The 19725-nt window shown below is 39.1% G+C and overlaps 2 protein-coding genes across 10 annotated transcripts in view; one reads left to right on the forward strand and one right to left on the reverse strand.

Annotated features, from left to right (window-relative positions):
• CFAP46 (cilia and flagella associated protein 46) overlaps positions 1-7603 on the reverse strand; it is a 71213-nt gene extending 63610 nt beyond the window's left edge. Inside the window, exons 1-6 of the mRNA XM_071446162.1 lie at positions 7381-7603; positions 6903-7027; positions 5608-5739; positions 2709-2773; positions 2032-2196; positions 613-736 (exon numbers count right to left, since the gene is read on the reverse strand). Of these exons, the coding sequence (XP_071302263.1) occupies positions 613-736; positions 2032-2196; positions 2709-2773; positions 5608-5739; positions 6903-7027; positions 7381-7429 (660 nt within the window). The 5' untranslated portion in view covers positions 7430-7603. The remainder of the gene's footprint in view (positions 1-612; positions 737-2031; positions 2197-2708; positions 2774-5607; positions 5740-6902; positions 7028-7380) is intronic.
• Positions 7604-12156: 4553 nt separating this feature from the next.
• Positions 12157-19725, forward strand: part of ALDH18A1 (aldehyde dehydrogenase 18 family member A1) — a 47214-nt gene continuing 39645 nt past the window's right edge. For 3 of the 9 annotated variants that reach the window (XR_011682202.1, XM_071446374.1, XM_071446375.1), the window contains exons 1-10: positions 12160-12294; positions 12994-13115; positions 14366-14496; positions 15410-15518; positions 15593-15711; positions 17172-17207; positions 17522-17596; positions 17700-17825; positions 19063-19158; positions 19353-19450. Coding sequence is in view for 8 of the 9 variants with exons in the window: in XM_071446374.1 (XP_071302475.1) it covers positions 12197-12294; positions 12994-13115; positions 14366-14496; positions 15410-15518; positions 15593-15711; positions 17172-17207; positions 17522-17596; positions 17700-17825; positions 19063-19158; positions 19353-19450 (1010 nt within the window). In the remaining variant the exon portion in view is untranslated. Of the gene's footprint in view, positions 12295-12993; positions 13116-14365; positions 15519-15592; positions 15712-17171; positions 17281-17521; positions 17597-17699; positions 17826-19062; positions 19159-19352; positions 19451-19725 lie in introns of those variants that run through there. The other 6 variants (XM_071446377.1, XM_071446379.1, XM_071446378.1 and 3 more) reach the window with 6 other exon arrangements.

Genomic DNA, 19725 nt, shown 5'->3' on the forward strand with positions numbered 1-19725 from the left:
TAATATAAACATACACTTTTGGAATGCAGTGATTGTGGAGTAGAGAGAAGAAGACAACTGACAGTGTAGTAGAATGAAAGAAAATATGCCTGCACACAACTTCTGAGTTTTATTTGCCTTTTTCTGCTTTTGCCATATTTGTCTTTGCCCTCTAATTTCCTAAATTAAGGGCATGCAAGAAATGTGAACTATTGTCATATCCTCCAATTTTCAGAATTATGTGAAGGGTTCAAGCTGAATCACTGAAGTATTTATCAGCATGAGAAATACTAAACAGATACTAAATATGCCCTCAGTGGCCTAACACAGGTTAAATTTCCCTTACTACACCTTCTCTTTCAATAGTAATTAGTACCAAACAGAATTTTTAGGGTTAGCCACAATTATCCCCATTATATTATGATGTGTCAAAAAACCAAGAAGTAGTAAGGAGCTCTTTAGCTTATAGTATCAAAAATATACAATTAGTGAAAATCTCTGCATATCTACTGAATTGTTTGGTAAATCACAAAATTTAAATGAAGAAAACATATAACAATTATAACTATGATCTTATGAAATGTAGAGAAAGCTTCTGTCTTAGTGGGAATTTAAAATATTTTTCAGCATTACCATTAAAGAAAATATTTGAGAGTATTTATCCGGAACATTTTCCTTAATAAAGACTGCTGCAGTAGATGAAAACTCTTTTGCTTCTTTCAGTTTTGAAGCGTCGAGGAAGCACTCAAGTAAATTTCTGCAGATCAAATAAATGTATTAAATGTTTATTAACACTTTCCAAAATAATCCTTAGTTACATTTTTTAACACTCTTTGTATTCAAGATACCACTTCTAAATGCAGTACAAGCAATTAGTGCTATAAAGCATTGACTCAAAACAAAAGAGACCCTCTAATTTCTACATCTTTGCTTCTTCCAGATATATACACATATTTAGTGAAGATCACAATAAGAATCTTGGAAAATTTGGAGTTGTTTTGTGAAAACTTTTCTCAACAAGATACCTGGAATTAAAAAGATTCATTATTTAAAAGTGTATGAAAAAAACATTTCTGTGAGACATATTGTAAGATTCTCCCTTAACTACTGGAAAGGCTAGTATTTCAAAGCCATTTAGCAAAAGAAAACTATTCACACTGGAAACAGCAACATATCTACTGGATTTTCTATACTTTATCTGATTTGACTGAAAAAGAGCCTGTGACTCCACAACATAAATTAACAACCACAATAATCATAATTTAAAAAAAATTTATGAATAAATACCACTTTAAAAAAATACAACCATTAGTTTTATAACACAAACACACTGTGTGCATTTGTTTGTTTTCATCAATACCCCAGCAAGAGTTTGATACCAGGAAACTGCATGCATGGTGTTACAGATAGTCCTAAGCACACCCCTTGGAATGTTTTGTTAATTCCCTCCAGTTTCAGTTTATAAAGAAAATGCTACATAGCAATAAACCACAGTCACAGACCACAGAAACAGACTATTTCGCTAAGAGAAAGGGAAAAAACTATGGTAGGGGTGCAAGAGGAGCTGGAATCAGTCTGTTGAACAGGGGATCAAAATGTCTCTTCCAGAAGTTGTGGGACCTTGAAAAATTACCTAGACAGTTCTCCTTTTGCACATAAAAATGTTGTTTTCAGTACAATTATCTCAAGGTTTATGCTCCAGCTTTGCTCAGGAAATGTGAGAATGGTAATACATTGCTATTTATACACCATTTATTTCCAGTTACTATCAATGACTCAAACACTACATCCAAAATTACTGTGAAAATTCAGATCCAATCTAGGGCACTGCTGTCTCTGTCACTAAAACTTCAAGCTTAAAATAAAGATAGAAATGAAGCACCTTTTTACATTCAGTACATTTATGTCTCTTTAAAAAGTTATTAATTAAACTTTTCACAACAAATACATCTACAACATTACCAGTGAAATATACCTTATTAAAGGCTACCTCAGGTAGCAGTCCCAAAAGGACTACAGAATGCCCATATGAAAAAATACAATTAAACTCACATCATAAGTTCTGCTCGCCATTCGTTGTCTTGCTCTTCAATTTGGTTTAATGCTGCAACAATCTGTGAAAGGCTGGGAATAAGGCAATAGCGGAATCCAGGCTTAAGAAATGGCCTCACAAGTTGCCAATAAAGAACTGAGGCATTATATACCAAAAAAAAATACCTGAAAAAACAAGAATGAAAAACAATCGAGTATTTCATGAACTTGAATAAACATAAAATTACAGCTTGAGTAAGACACTTCTAAGAAGTTAAAAAGTGCAACTTTGACTTTTCATTGGAGGCAATCATGACTAAGAACTGAGAAGACAAATACAACACGAGAAGAATATGGTAACTCTTGCAACTATACTCTACTTAATAATTAACCACTTAAAAATAAGCTAACATGTTGCTTTCATTCTACAGATCATAACTATAAAAGGGTAAGAAATGCTCAGATATCTAACGGCTTTAAACAGGACTTTACATTCTGTCAATGTAAGACTGCAGTATCCTTATGTTGTCACAGCACACACAGCAGTAACAGAAGTTACGAAATGGAAGGAAAAATCAAAAGGAAAAACCCAAACAACACAACTCCATGCTACCTAATGAAAATCAAGACAAACAATTGAAAAGACAGATCAGTAGCATTTCCTGGGATTTAGAGTTAATCCTGTCAGTAGAGCCTACCTTCCTTCATGGGTTGCAAAATCTATTGCCTTCATAAAAAACAGCACAAACTTTTCAAACTCTTCCTAGAACACAACAAAGAAAAGCAAGTGCAATTTGAATATAGATTTTATAAATCAGATTTTTTTGCTATTTCAATATGAACACATTTCATAAATTTTATTTTCAGACCAATCTCAACTAAAATATACCGCCAAAATAAGTTGTTGATATAGAAACAGAATAACTAAAACCTGGTTGATAGCCTATTTATAAGTTTTCCTGATTTTAAATTTTAAGACTGTATTTTCAACTTACTTTATTTCTGCCAAATATTAATTATCGGGACTGAAATTTTCCAAAACTAGAAAGCTGCATACTTTTTAAGCTTTCAGCAAAGAAAGTTCAGAAATATCCAAGAACAAATCCAGTAGGAAAAAAAAAAGTTATATTCATTTGTCCCATTAAAAATCTTGAGGAATTATTTTCTTCAAAAAGACTCCAACAGGAGTTTGGCAACAGTAAATTGTGACAGGCATGCCCTTTTTATCATTAAAGGAGCTGGGAACCAGCTCTTTAGAGGAGGAACTAGGCGTCCTGGTGGAGACCAAGGCAAAGAAGACCAGCCAGCAGCGTTCCCTTGCTGCAAAGGTGGCTGAACAGTGCCCAGGGATGCCTTAGGAGGAGTGCGGCCGGTAGGCTGAGGGATGTGCTCTCTCCCCTTCTACTCAGCATTGGTGACAAACACTGTTCCCAGTTCTGGGCTCCTCAGTGGCAGAGACATGGTTGCTGTGGAGAGTCCAAGACAGAGCTGCAAAGGTCAAGGAAGAGCTGAAGTATCTCTCCTGTGGGGAAAGACAGAGAGCTGAGACTGTTGAGCCTGAATAAGGCAGCTCAGGGAAGATCTCATCAGTATGTACAAATTCCTGAAGGCACAGTGTAAAGAAGATGGGAGAGATAGTATTATAAAGGGATTTTTGAAGGCGTATGAGAAGGATGCAGTGCAAATAGGAAAGCCAAGGTGGAGCTGAATGAGCAGGAATGGGATGACACCAGAGGGGTTCTCTATAGTATGCTAGAAAAGAGAAACTAAAATCTCCAAGAGAATTGAGACTGATTTACTGGGCTCTGGGGTGCCATAAAAAGGGCACTGAGCAATAAATGGGAACTGCCTGGATAAAGAGAAAAACAGAGATGAAATAGGTACTAAAGTAGAGAAGTTGCATTTGGCCCTTAAGAACACAAGCATCTTAATTAAGAAGGATTCCTTAGGATGGAAATCAAAATAAGGACAAATTTATCTTTTTTAAGTGAATGATGGTTACTTAGTCACACAGCATGAGATGTTGTGCCACTCATACTTTCATAAATCATCTAGGAACACGAACACAGCAGTGAAAAACTTTGCAACTCATGCGAAGTGGATCTTAAAAGACCATTACAACAAATGACACAAGGAACCAAGCCAGGACTGTACAATCTGGCACCATTTTTAACTTCAAAGAAGTTAGCAATATCCAAGAAGAAAACAGCAAATATTGATTGAGATTCACAAAACATAACAGAATAGTTTGTTAATTTAGAAACATAACTGGACATTGGATGTTTCAAACATGTATGAAGTTTAAAAGTGACCACTGACCAGTTATTCTGCATATGTGCTTATAGAAGAAAGACAATACAGAAAATGTAACAGGGAAAAGATTCTAGCTTGAAAGTTAATTCAAACACATTATTCAAATAAACTACTAAAACTTTTCTTAGGTATATTTGTGAACAGAAATAACACTATGAGCTATAAAGATGGTAAAGGCCTAGTGGGAAAGCCATATAAGGACTGGGTGAGGTCCCTTGGTTTGTTCAGCCTGGTGGAGTCTGAGGGGAGACCTCATTGCACTCTGCAGCTTCCTCCTCAGAGGCAGTGGAGGGGCAGCACCAACCCCTGCTCTCTGTGACCAGTGACAGGATCCAAGGGAACCACCGGAGCTGAGTCGGGGAATGTTTAGGCTGGACATCAGGAAAAGGTTCTTCTCCCAGAGCATGGTTAGGCACTGAACCGGTTCCCCAGAGCAGTGGTCATGGCCCCAAGGCTGACAGAGCTCAAGGAGCATTTGAACAATTCTCTCAGGCACAGGGCGGGATTTTTGGAGTAGTCCTGTGCAGAGCCAGGAGTTGAACTTTGATGATCCTTATGGGTTCCCTCCAACTCGGAATACTCTATGATTCTAAACATCTGTTAAAGCTATTTTGGAGGGCTAGACATCATTTACAGATGATAAAAGCTGACTGATCACAGTACAAGGACAAGTGAAATACTGAAGACAGAAAACAGATCCCACTCCTTTTAAAAGTAGCCGGAGATAAAAACTACTTTTCATATACAGGGAATTGTAACACCTCAAAGCAATACACAGAAGCAGAAGCATCCTGCTGAGATGTTACCACCTCTCATTTCAAAAAGCCACATCCAAGTACTACATGGACATGTTACTGATCAGTTATGGAAGTACACTGCCACAGAAATGAGCTCTGCAACCTCTCTGAGGGCCTCTTCAGTCCTCCACTTCCCATAAGCCTATGAAATGCTTCCCAAATAAAATCTGTGATTATTTCAACAGTTACAGCTAATTTGGTCTGAACGTATCATATTTAAGTAAAAAGTTAAGAGGGTGACTTAAAACAATCAACCACCTGTACAAGTACTCTTTTTTTGTTTCCTCCAAAATATTTGAAATATTAGTCTGATTCAGATGGTAAGTTTTGTTTACTCCTAAATTACTTGTTAATATATTTCCTTGGATTTTTGCACAGTCTTGATTATCCTTGTGTATTTTAAATGACTGAAAGCAACACATAAAAACCTAATAGTAAATACCTGTAAAACCAGGCTTAATATAGAGCAACCTTCATGATTTCTCACCAAATTATCCGTAGAGCGTGGAGCATGCAACTGGCCTTGGCACAAATATGCTCTGCCAAGAAACTGGTTCACAGGAAATCTTCCTTTAAAATACATCTGTAGACAATCACTGCTAATTTCCAGATATCCCAGCTAAAACCAAAACAAGGCATTTCAATATTTTAAAAATGGCAACAAATAATTAAGAATTGTTAGCTTTTTTAAATGCATGCCTAATCAAGGGTAACATCTAACTCCTTACCAGTATGTAAGCAATATTCCATAGAGATGCATCCCAGTTGTGATATAAGCCTATTACCATTTATTAAAGGCATAGTTTTGTCATTCCAAATGTATTCGATAAAAAAAGCTTCTATATTTAACAAAACTACTCATTCTGTCATACAATTGCTTACAGTACCCAAAAAATGTTTCCTTTTTAAAACACAATTGCTAACATAAAGACAAAATTCTTAAAAGAATTTTAAGGGGTTTTTTTAAAGGAGGCAGGATTTGTCAGTGCTACATCTCAATTTTCAGACCACAGGCAGATTTTGACTGGATTGCAGCTTGGGGAAAAAAAAAAAAAGTTTTACTACAAACTCTGTCTGTTTAAAACTCAATCACTTATGATCATAAATTGAATATTAACAAATACTTCAAAATTTAAAATCTCAACCACATTTTATAGAAGTAATTTCAATTAGCAACAGCCTTTCATCATTAGAATCGACCAGGGTTTATTGATTATTGATTATAATAATCAATATTGATTATTCATTATCAATAAATGATAATATTTATTATTATTCAATAATCAATATCGAAAAATGTTGATCATTCAATAATTAATATTTATTGATTAAATATTGTTTTTTGTAATCAAAAATAATTATTGATTAATTATCAATAATTAATCAAAATAGTCAAATAATCAAATAATAATCAAAAATAATTATTGATTATTTTTATTAGGGTTCTTTTGCCTGGTACAGATGTTCACAAATGTATTTTCTTCAGTTGTAACCAAATTGCTTAATGCTTAGTTTTCCATAACAAGAAAAAAACAGGCATGGCAAAAAATTTTCTATATATCACAGTACACCTTGCTAATTTGGGTAGGATTACAAAACTCACAAATCACAGAGTTTTAATGGAAAATGCATATTTAAACAATTGCTCTCCAAAACCAGAATGGTGTAGTACTTTCCTTGGGTAGTTCTGAGATGTTTAAAATAGTAACTGTAACAGCTGTAAACGCAGCGCATCATATACATGTTTTTATTCAATACAGATTAAAGACCTAAATTACAAACCTGAAGCGCTTGTTCAGCACATAAAACATATAAATCGGTGCTGATGTTATCTGTTGAAGTAAGTGCAGATTCTCTTTCACTGGCTGATTTGATTAACTTGTAAGCATTCTTCAAAGCCTGAACATCTGAAATTAAACAAAAAAGGAATAAAGAAATTTTTGTTTCCAGGTGTACTAACATGATTGCATTCAAATGAGCTACACGATATCCAGTCTCTTATCTGCAGAAATAAATTAACAATGTTTAAGGAAAACAATGTCACACACGCGTTGTTCGAAGTTAGGCATAGTTCTAAGATGAAGCAACATCACAACAACTAACAACTCTCTTACTATTTAAAGTCACCAACGTTAGCACACTAGGAAGAGAATTTAGAAAACAGATTAGGATCAAGCTGCTTTTCTATTTGAAGTCGGATTTTAATTTCACTTCTTTTTAAAGACGGTGGCGCGGTCGCAGCGGCCGGCCGCCCGCTCACCTCCTGCGCTCTCTGCGGCGAGCAGCTGCTCCCTCACCGCCAGCTCCATCCCGCGGCCGGACGAGGCTTCGCCGCGAGTGCCGTGGGGCAGCTCTGAGCCGCGAGCGCGAGGCTTTGCCGAAGGTGCCGAACGCTTGCCCGGGCAGCCCAGGGATGCGGCTGCCGGAGGCGCCCGCCAGGCATCCGCAGGCCGCCCCTCGGCCGCTCGCCGCTCCCACAGCACAGGCGCGTATCCCGGCAGCGCTCCCACAACACACGCGGACCCGCCCTCACTCCCTCCCTCCCTCTCGGCCTCGCTCGAGGGGCCGGGCCGGCCGACAGGGAGCCGCCCCCGCGGCCCCGGCTGCGCTCGCGGGCTGCTCGCAAACCGCCGCGGCAACGGGCAGCTCCGGGGCGGGCGCGCCTCAAGGGCTGCACAGGCAACGACTGATGCCTTCCTGCCCATGAACCTAGTGCTAAGGAATGCTGTCACCAGGAATCTTTGTCCCCGTGTAGAGAGCTTCTGACGTGAAACCTTTGGAAATACAGCATATACCATCGAAAGCAGAACAAAATGCCCAAGAATGTTGGGACCACATCTGCCAGTGCAGGAAGAAGTCATAGGAGAGGAAAAAAGAAAAGAAAAGAAAAGAAAAGAAAAGAAAAGAAAAGAAAAGAAAAGAAAAGAAAAGAAAAGAAAAGAAGCTGCCTGACTGCACTGACACATATCAACACACACCAAATGAAGTGTCTAGAGCCTCACCACTGCCCCTCACTTACTGAGTCATACCAGATTCTGTGAGAGAAATCACTGTGGTCATGAAGACAATTTAAAGGCTTATGTACATAAATTCAATTTTAAACCTAAACCCCTTGCACTTCAAACTAGACTGCAACTCTGTACCAATAGGCTGTTCCAGTACAAGGGTCTGTAAAGAATTCAGGAGTAGACTCAATCCTTATCTGTACTACATAACCCTTCCCTGGCCACAGTACCCATTTAAATCAAGTAACTGTCTTGCTTCTATGAATATCGATGAACAGAAATAAAACTAATCTGAAATTAGGTGGGCAAGGAAAAAACCCTATAGCAAACCTGTGTTGATTTCTGAAGCAGAAAGCAATATATTGGTCTTGTGTAATCATGTTAGATAATAACAACAGTGGCTTACTGGGGCCTACTGTGATATTTATATATATATATATATATATATATATATATACACACACACACGATGTTTGTACCCAAACTTTGACTCAGGTAAGACTAGTGTCTCCTCATAAGCAAATGAGTATGTGAAAGCTCAACTGACTTCTGTAATGTAGAAATTAGCCAAAATGTCACCACCACAATATAAACATCTAAAATTTTTCTATTACTTATTTATCTTCATGAAATACCTAGGTGTTATGACCAGTTTAAACCCTGAAGAGCAAAGAAAACTAAGTCTCTCTGCATAAATTAGAAAGAACCTTGAAGGTTCAAAATCAGACAAGGTCAAATGTTGTTGCCAAAAATGGGTATCTTTTATTTAATAGTAAAAGAGGCAAAGAGAAAGAAAGAGAAAATAAAGAAATAAATAGAAAAAGAAGTGTGCAAATACTCTTTTTGTATTTATGGGTTGGGGGAACCGGGGGAGACTGACAAGAGTTAGAGGGAAGCATATCACCCATACGTGGGTCCCAGCGACTTCTCCTTGCTCCCTTCGATCTGGTCTTCCTGGCGCTGAGAGTCCCCTGTCCCCGCCGCGCCACGCCGAGTACAGAATCCCGTGGATTAATACGGTTTTGGGCCAGGTGGGAACGCCCAGGTGCCTCCCTTGCAGGGGGCCGGGTTGACACTGTCCTTGCAAGACTCTCTCTGGCTTTGTTGCATCGTGCTGCCGTGCTTTGGTGCAGGCTCTGGGGACCCTTTTGGGGGGGCTTTGATGGGCCGTGAAATCCCGCTGCTGTCCTTGAGTGGTGGCGGCTTTTTCCCCGGGTGAAGGGTCCCTCAGCTGGGCTCCTCTGCGCAGTGCCGGATGGGCGGTCACTGCGCCTCTGACCAGAGGATTCTCCAACACACACACAGAGCCTTTTTCCTCTCACCCTTTGGTGCAAGGGTCTGTGCGAAGCCTGGCAGCTGGTAGCCCTGGGGCTGCGATCTCCGCCCTGAAGGTGTTCAGCTTGTGCTTTGTGAATGTCCCCAGCCCTGAGTTGTTACTTCATCTTATCTTCGTCAGCGAGCCGTGTAAAGCCTCAGTCAGAGTGTGGTGGTCTTCTCTGCAGCTTTTGTAGTACAGTTCTGCTACAACAGACAAAAGTCTTTAATGAAAATGTTTAAGTCATAAACTATAACATTTCAGTCTCTGACACTGTGCTAGGAGTCTGGATGTATTATCTCCAATTTCAATGGAAAATTACTGGCTGCTATATAATGAAAAGTGGTCACATGGTTTGTGACTATCAAAATCAACTAATTATGTCATGGTGAAATGACCAGGAAAACATAGGAAGGAAACAAACAAGACGAAGTTAAAATCAATCATATGAATTAATTTTTAAGTTAACTGAAGGGAATTAAATCAAGGAACTGGCTAAAGAAAAAAATAATAATTGTATATTTGGGTGATGGTCATATATCGCCTCACTAAGCTTTCTGACTTTTCTAAAATCATAACCCAATATAGAATGACTGGTATCCAAATCTGAAAACTTAAGAAATAGGTATTTGTCCTCCCATTTGCTATGCAACAACAGTTATGGTCTCCTGATACTTTATAAAACAGAGACCAGTGGCAAATTGCTGGTAGATTCTGGTAAAGGGTCTGTGACCTTTACTGCCACTAGAGTCACATGTCTGTACAAATGAGAGATTAAAGTAGTCATATTAACCCACATAGTAAAAACTTTAAAAATAGAGCATCTCCTATAAATGGTCAAAAGAAAGTGCACCAGGGAGATTACTTTACACTCCACTTGCCTTCTACAGGATTTCTTTTATTTTCCTTGAATAGATGAGGTACTAGATGACATGCCTGATTCCAGTCCTCCTAAAGGCAAGGTGAGTCTAGAGAGAATGAGAAATAGTACAGACCAAATACTTTCTAATGAGAATTATATAGATGTCAAAGGAACAATTGGTTTGCTCCATCTGCTTTTTTATTATAATTACTTCCTGATTCTTTTGCACTCTGATTTCCAGGTTCAAACATCTCATTTCATGTGTTACATGCTTGTCCTTCTCAAAGGCCTTTGATGCAGTGTGCTTTTTTAACATGTAAGAAAATACAAAAAATTTCTTACATTAAAATGTTTATGTTTTTTTTACAGTTTTCCGTAACATTTTCTCACCTGTTGCTCCTTTCTTTCTGTTCTGCCCTGAAGCAGCTTAAGGCCAACTTCATTATCTGTACTGTGAGTGCTGTTCTTTCTCATTACATACCGTGGAATTCGTGTGTGACCCTGAGGAGACTAGGCATATAGATTCTGTTTATTCCCAAGCTGCATACTAATGTAGAGCCATGAATGCACATAAAGGGTAAAGAAGGGGAGAAACAAAAGGTTGCAAAGAGATTTAGACAAACTGGAAGTATTACCTATAGACACTATGCATCTTATTCTTTTTGTTCAGAAATTGATCATGATCACATAACTTGTATTATTATTTTCCATTATCAATCTGAATAAAAGTTTAAATCAATCTTTTGATTTTTTTTGTTTTATTTAGGTTTAATCACTTGTTCCTAGAAAGCACTTATAACAAAATCACTGAAACAGTTAATCTACTGAGGAGTGGGTGTATTTCATATAGAATGAAAGACAGTAAATGATAAGTAAATATCCAATAGCACAATGACTCTGTTGTCTGTGCTGTCCTTACTTGCCAAAATGTAGTGGCTTAAGGTATCTGTTCTCCATCTTTGCTTCTGGTGAAAATTTAGTACACACTGAACATAGGAATGAAACTACATCAAAACAAAGGCCTTGCCAGTGAGCTTTCCTTTGACAGACATGAGCAATAGAAGGTTAAGGAAGAGTTTCAAACATGGTATTGCAATGTTTCCAGAGTAAGGAATCCCTGAAGTATCCAACAGCTTAAAACCAGCAAACTTGAGCAGGCCCGTCACAGTACCCGCATTTTTGAAGACCTTTGGCATGCTTCCTTTCATGAATCTGGCTTATTTGACTCCTTAAATGCATACTGACTTTTTAATCTCCACTATATTGTGCCAGTCAGATTCAGATGTTAGGTAGATATTGCCTGAAAAAGAACCTCATAAAAAGTACCTCGAAAAATATTTTTATTTAAAAGATACAACTGTAAAAGCCAAACTCTTCCAGGACTTATCTGTGTGGAATTTTAACTAAGCTCTGGCAGTTGTTTGGGAAAAATTTTCATGACGTCAAAATTAAGAATCTTCTCCCATCTGGTCCACTGGGTAGAAATGCTTCTGATACAAAGTCTAGAATTAGTGAAACACTGTGTTTTTACCTAGGCAGCTCTGCAGACCAATTTATGCACTCTAACGTAAAGTAAAGCAGTGATTATTTAGTGACCAACTCAATTTATAATTTAATATAAATTATATAAATGATCGCAGAATAGGATAGCTCATGTTGAATGTTAGACACAACTGCTCTTAGCAAAGTCATTCTGACATAATATGAATTCATTAATGGTAGATAATTGCTAGTAGCTGTCAACATAGAGTAGCTACAGTTACCTGAAATTAACTCTTTTAAACACGCTATTTTAGAAGAGCACTGCCCCGCCCCGCCCCGCCGGCCCGGCCCCGCCCCTTAGTGCCGCGCAGGCGCTGTGGCTCCGCGGGGTGTGCCGCGCTGGTGGGCGGCCATGCGCGGGTCCCGCGCGGTGCCCCTGCGGCTCCTGCTGATGGCGTCGCTGCTTGCCCTCAGCCCCGCGGGCGCGGCCCAGCGCTCCGGCGGCAGCAGGTGGGTAGGGGATGGGCTTCTGCCGCTGCCGGGGCGGGCCCGGAGACCGGGCTCGGGCCGCGCTCCCGGCGGGAGCTGTGGCTTGGCTGCCTGTGCTTCTCGGTGGTATTGCCGCGCCCCCGGGCCCAGGGTCATCTTAGCGCTGGGCCGGGGACTGGGAAAGGCTTCCCGGGGCAGACAGCACAGTGGCCGAGATGAAGGGAGGCTTGGTTACTCCGTAATGAGACAGTTGGAGGTGGGAGCTGGGAAGTCCGGGTTTAAGTAAAAGGTGCTTTGGAGTGCTGTAAGGAGACGCTCAAACAAGTACAGACCGCAAGATGCTGTCAATGAGGAAGATGGTTTCAGCTATTGGAGAGTAAAATCTGTCTTTGCAGATTGGCCTTGTGATGAGGACCGAGAGGAACTGTAATATATGGGCACTGATTTTCTTTTTAATCATTTTTTTTCCCAGGAAATGTTAGAGTGATTTTTAATTACACTAACCGAGTGTCCACAAAGTTACTACAATGACAAGAGAGGCTTTCTGTAATTGATTATCAATGCAGATTGTAAACCAGCTCATCTAAACTGATGAAAAGTTTATTTTCATCCAATAAAACTGTGTTGCGTTCTTGACATTATGTAATGTAAAAGATGAAATTATGCAAGTATGGTCAATTTTATAGTTTGCTGGGTGGGGTTGGGGGCTTGTCTTTACAGGTCTGTGAGTCAAGTGTGTGTGGAAAAGTCACTAATTTTCAGAAGTAATACCCCTTATTCTACAGACATCGTTTCTGATCCTGGTGGACAAGATCCACTGTTCTGTGTGCAGTTGGATGACTGTAAGCAATCTTTCTTTTCGCATATTTTGATTGCCTCCGCTTAGGGAATATTTTTTTGAACTACATGTTGTAATTGTTGCTAATTATTTTGACTAGAGTTACAGTTTTGGAGAGACCATAGTGAATCAGGATCTTGATCACCAAAGACAAAGATCATTGCACTATTATTAAGGGTAGGGTTTCTGGCTGAGCACAAATAAGTCTTTATTAATTGCTTATGTATCTGAGATACTGTACCTAGTTGGCTACACATAGAGCAGCAGATAAGGGTTGACGTTTAAAGTATCCCACTACTATAATTTTCAGAAAGTGTTTTTCTTATTGTGTCTTGGATTCTTTATTATATATGCTTATTTTCATCCTTTCTTCTCTACTGGTGGTGATTTTTTCCATTGGTAATCATATATACTGTAGGATATGCCATTAACATTCTTTTCTCTTTTTGCTTTCCACATTGTACTTCATTTGAGTGATTCAATGTCCAGTTCCTGGCATTCAGTGTAATTGCTGTGGTCTCACATTTGAACACTTACCATTTTCTTTTTTGAGTTGTCCGGGAATTGTGACCCACAGTTCCATCTGCTTCTGACCTAAATCTTTGAGTATTTTAGGTTGAGAGGGGCTCAGGAGATTAACAGGTACAACAGCTGGTCAAAACAAGGTTAGCTTTTTATTATCTTGTCCTGCTTTCAGCTCTTTACAGATTTTGTTGGAGTGTTTTGCATACAAGGAAGAGCAAAGAAATTATAAGAGGATACCAATAGGAAGTGTGGGGTTTTTTTTAGGATGCCTATTGTCTATTCATACTTATCTTGAGTTTTACCAATTACCAGTTTTACTTAACTATTTTGAATACATTTAATATTGCTTTTAGTGAACTCACAAATGGGTGATTAATTTTGTAATTCAGATTTCATGTGTGTCTAATATGGGCATCTCATGGAAATCACAGCACATATTAATATAGCTGTTAAGGAGTCTTATGCTTTTTGGAAAGTCGCTTTGTGTATTAATACTTGTTTCCTATGAAATGTATTCATGATATCATCCTGTTTTGTAGATCATATTAGCCTATTACAAGTATAACTAGCCTATTATAAGTATAATCCATTATTAATTAATATAAGGCGCCAAGTAGCTTACAATTACTAAAGTTATTTATTTTAAAAATATTGGCACAGTATTTACCCTTATCTTCTCTAGTAACTTAATATTGGTGGATTTATTTTTTTTCTCTTTTCAAAATCTAGCAAAGCTGAACTATTTCCAACAGCCACAGGATATCAAAGAATCTGATTTTGCGGAGTTCTTAGAGAAGTATGGCAGGCACTCTTTCTTAGCACCATCACAAGTTCAGCCATCATTCTCTGCTTTTTACCGTGTGAGTTGAAAGAAAATAGCAATCAATTTGCACATATGCTTTTACTAAGCCTCTCTGTAATGATGTCTAATGAGAACAGATGGAAAGATTCTTATTTTGTACCTAGAAGTCATATTATCATAGGATCATAGCATATCCTGAGTCGGATGGGACCCACAAGGATCATCAAGTCCAGCTGCTGGCCCTGCACAGGACGCCCCAGCAATCCCACCCTGTGCCTGAGAGTGTTCTCCAAGTGCTTCTTGGGCTCTGTCAGCCTTGGGACTGTGACCATTACCTGAGGAGCCTGTTCAGGGCCCAGCCACCCTCTGGGGAAGAACCTTTTCCTGATATCCAGCCTGAGCCTCCCCTGACACACTTCCAGCAGTTTCTTTGAGTCCTATCCCTTGTCGCAGAGAGCAGAGATCAGTGTCTGCCCCTTGGGAGGAAGCTGCAGAGTGCAGTAAGATCTCCCCTCAGTCTCCTCCAGGCTCAACAAGCTAAGTGACTTTAGTGATTCCTTGTGTGGTTTCCCCTGGAGACCTTTCACCATCTTTGTAGCCCTCTTTGTAGCCCAGAATGCTCTCCAACAGCTTTATGGCTTATGTTGTGGCACCCAAAAGTGCCCTCAGGGCTCAAGGTGAGGCCACACCATGGTGCAGAGCAGACTGGTAGCAGTTGGTGATGCTGAGCCAGATGCACCCAGGACACAGATGGCCCTCCTGGCTACCAGAGCACATTGTTGAACTGTTTATCTCTCAGTACTTTCCATACCTTAGCGTATAAAGTATTTCTGGTCGGTTGCCTTGTATTTAAGAGGTTGGACAACCTTTTAGACAAAACCAGGTGTGCACAGAGAAATATAGATATGTCTCTTGCCCTTGGCATTAGTATTCCACTGTAACTTTGTGATTTCTCCAATTTCTCTTTTCAGGCTGGTGATCCAATCCTCATCTACTTTGATTCATCATCTGTATTGAGCGTGCTTAGACAGCCAATAAAAATGGGAGCCAGTGGACTTTGTGTTGATGGGAATCCTGCTGGTTAGTAAAGGGGGAAGAATATCTTAGGGTGGTTTGCTTCTGTTTTATCTGTTGTCATGTCTTAACTCACGCAGGCTTCCTGGACAGTAAAAGCACAAGCTGTACTCGGATTTTTGCCAACTTGAGCAAGAGCTGCATGACTGACCCTGCCCTAGATGCTGCTTCCTACTACCATGACTTCACTGTGCTAAAGGTGCATTTCAAATTTCTTGCTTTTTGTCAAAATCTGAGTTGTTTGACTTTGCATTGCCTTCCACTGTGACTTCAGATAACTGTAAAACTGAAGGTCATTTGGTATGTCATTCCTGATCTCCCAATTGCTGAGGCCTTCTTGCTGGGAAACTGTGGTAGCTGCTCTCTGGCCTCAGAGAGCAGCAGGCACAACTTTGCCAGGCATAGTCCCAGGGAAGACTGTGAGAAGATCAGAGAAAAGAATGATAAACAATTCTTATCTTCACTTGCTGCACCTGTTGTTGTGAACATGTAGAATGTCTTATGGAGATTTGTTTACCAAAGGGTGATTTCTTAATTGGCCAATGGTGATAGTGTTTAGATTCAAGGACCAATTAAGAAAAACTGTATCTGACTGTTGGTAAGGACGATGTGTTTCTTAATAAGTATAGTATAATAAAGTGATTGATCAGCCTTCTAGAATCATAGAGTCAATGCTAATTATCACCACATCGGGGATGCTGTGCTACAACAGGAAACCTGTAAAAAATGTAATGACTGGTGGTAATCCTTCATTTCAAACTACTTTCCAATAAACTTCCATTATTAGCAAATTCTTAATGTATTTAGCAGGTACTTCATTGATACTTCATCGTTCTAATGGCCTATCTAAAATTCTCTCGCATTTTAAACAGATTGTTTATCAAAGTATATCTTGTTTATTCCATCAGCTTGATCAACCAAGCAGTACATGTTCTCAGTAAAGAATTAGGGTGGTTTTTTTTACATAAAGTGGTATCTCTAAAATCATACTGATGCCCCCTTATTAATATTAGCTTTATTTATGTCCATATCAATTTCTTTACTATTTATCCTGACAATAAATTCAAAGTAACCAGTCTACTGTTCTGGGTTCATCCCACTCGTTTTACTGAAAGCTTATATGAAAATGTCTCCTCTCAGCTTGTAGAGTTTTTCTGGTTTTCCAAGAGGAAACAACATTGTAAATAGGAGTACATATTAAGGCTGATGACTCAGTATACCCTTCTACTGGAAATCTAAATCTACTTAACTAGTAGAGAATAGTCTATTGATCAGATTTAATTAATGTTTTCAGGACTTTCTTTGTCACTGTTGCCAAAGTACAGTTTTTCCTTAACTGAAGGCTGAAGTATTTGATTGCAGAAGATGGAGTTTCAGGAATGGATCAGAGATGTGGCACTTAAAAGTACCTGCATTCTGCAGGACATTAACTAGGCCAAGCTTAAATTTGTCTTTTGGTATTTTAAAATGCCTTCTGTGAACTATGTCTGTGATTTATAAATTGCAAAATGATGACGTTTACACATCTGGAATAAACAAAGTAATTTTGACAATAACTATTCAGGTTCTTTTGTAATGATTTTATGGCTTTAGTCACAAACACAGCAATTTACTTCACTTTTTATTGGAATTGTAAAACGGTTTGCTTTTTTTCCCCAGGTCCCAATTAATGACACCGTTATGCCATCCATGAAGGTCAGTCTCATTTCTGGTTCTGAAGGGAAAATGGGAATGTGCTGTGTCCAAGACAAGATTTTTCTTGACAAAAGTAAGACATTATAGAAAAAAAGGACATAATAAGGGTGTATTTTTGAATGAATGGTAGGGCTAAATTCATGGAGGTAGCTTACTTTCCTGGAAAAAGATTGAGGATCTGGAGCAGTGTGATGTGCCCCCCAGATCACAGCAAGGAGGTAAATCTGACTTAGATGGAAAAGCAGTGAAAAAGAGTAAAAAGTGCACTCTCCTTTTAAACAGTTACTGATTGTTAATGTGCTTACTGTCTCCAGGTAAATGTCACTGCAGTCTCACCACCTGGAGCTCCCCACATGAAAGACAGTACATGCGTCAATGTTGTTTCTGAGGTATGTGAATCTTCTTTCCTTTTCGAGCAGCTTACCACAAGCTTCAAGCCATTGCCCAATTAGCTTACTCTGTCTCCTATTATTCTCTACATTGGACTTTCAGGTGATCTATGAGATAGAATATAGTGGCACAAGTGGGATTCAGAGTGTTTCTGTCCAGTTCAAAGTCAGCAACATCTCTGTGAACTCCAGATCCTCTCTGCAGCAGCACTTCACCATGCACTTCTGGGTTAGTATCCCCATCCTCCCTGGAATTTTACCAAGTTTGTAGTCTAGCTTGTGATTAATTTTTGTACAGAAGATACCTGGAGGGGTTAGAGCAGTTTCACTGTGGTATAGTAGTAACAGAGTCCTGGGGTACAGATGATTGAAGAGGGGAGGCATTTCTGGTCTCAAATAAAGCATGCTAGTAGAAAAGTCCAGGCTCAGCACAAGCATGCAGTCTTTCATTGCAAAAATTTCAAGGAGCTGATTTTTTTATATGATGATTTTTGCTCTTGGTTTGGTCTGGTGGTTGTTTGGGTGTTTTCTGTTTGTTTGGGGGTTTTTGGTGGTTTTTTGAGGGTGGGATTTTGGGGGCTTTTTTTGGTTTATTTGGTTTTGGGCTTTTTGGCACTGTTTTAGTTTGTTTGGGTTGTTTGTTTGTTTGTTTTGGGGGTATTGTTTTGGTTTTTTGTTTGTTTTGTTGCGGGATTTGACTTTGGTATTTTTGGAGGGGGGTTATTTTTTGTTTTTATTTGTTTGCTTGTTGAGGTAGAAGGGAAGATGATAAGTCAGCAGCTTGGCCTTGTGAAGGAAAGGGTTGAAGCTAAGGCTGTATGTGATGTGTTTAGTGTTTGTGAAAGAAGTTACTAAATTTATTCCAGGTACTTAACACTTTTGCCTGTGCAGCAGGAAAGAAAGTTACTTTGAGGGGGGTGGAAATCTGGGAAATACTAATGTGTGTTAAGTTCACATAAATCATGTCCCATGATTTATGTAATTCAATGTAAAATTGAATAAGTGATGACCTCAGGGGTTGGTAAGTGTGCAATGCAATTTTGTTGAAGTTATGCCCAGACTGCCATACAACCATTTAGAAGTAGAATGGTCCACTAAGAATCAGGATCAAGGCAGGGTTTGTTCTGCAGTTCTTCTGTAGAATTGCCCTGACTGATCTGTTCACTTCCTCAGAGACAAATGTTGAGCAATAGCAATTCATTGTATTGAGAGCTTTCCTGGTATTACCCACATTTCAGGATACTGACATTTAGTTTTTTACCTCCTGGACTGCAAATTAAGTTGGCCAGGTAAGAAAGAGTCCTTGGAAACAAATAGTTTAAGTAGTGTATAATGATCTGTCATTCAAAAAACAGCTTACATCTACATTTTTGAGAATACAAATTTGATCTTTGGAGATGAATGGATGTCATTGATGCTAATTTTTTCATCTTTTTCCTCTATTTCTTCTCTTTGTCGCTTTGTAGACCAGGACTCTTTCTCATATGTTGCCTAGAAGCGGAAACCCTGGCTATATCACTGGAGCACCACTGTTGATTGCAAACAGTGGTGCCAAGCAACATGTATCCTTTTTCTGCTATGAGTTTTTGTTTATCACTGGGGTTTTTTTTGATTTCTGTTACTGCACTGTCTGTACTTTTATAGTGCCCTAATAGGAAAAAGGAGGAATATGGGGTGAGTGGATTGTTAAATGAGATGAGTGTTGTATGTTGTCTGTTTATACTTTTGTTTGGCTTCTTGATATGCAGTCTGTCAGATGAGCATATTAAAGAGTGAAAGTGATGGAAGTTGTTCACAATTCCTCAGGCACACAGTACAGTTTGGAAGGAATATGAGAACAGGCTGCAAAATCAGGTAACAACACACTCTGCAGTCATCCTTTCCCACAGTTGGAAGTTGTGGACTCAGAATGTTTTTCTGTAGTCTCTCATGTACTTCTGTGGAGCCTAGGTCCTTCCCTGAGGTCACCAGTGTTTCTCTACAGATCTTTCACAAACTCCTAAGAGAACATGAATATAGTAAAGATGGTGGACTGCTAGAATAATCTGAACATTGTGAAGGTCTTCTGGGACATTTTGAGGCTCTAGTCTGGCAATACGTCTTGGGCAAGAGTAGAGTTGAGGAGTGAA

The sequence above is a fragment of the Agelaius tricolor genome, unplaced genomic scaffold (assembly GCF_023055355.1).
Source record: "Agelaius tricolor isolate 1412-34295 unplaced genomic scaffold, bAgeTri1.0.p SCAF_22, whole genome shotgun sequence".
Taxonomy (NCBI): domain Eukaryota; kingdom Metazoa; phylum Chordata; class Aves; order Passeriformes; family Icteridae; genus Agelaius; species Agelaius tricolor.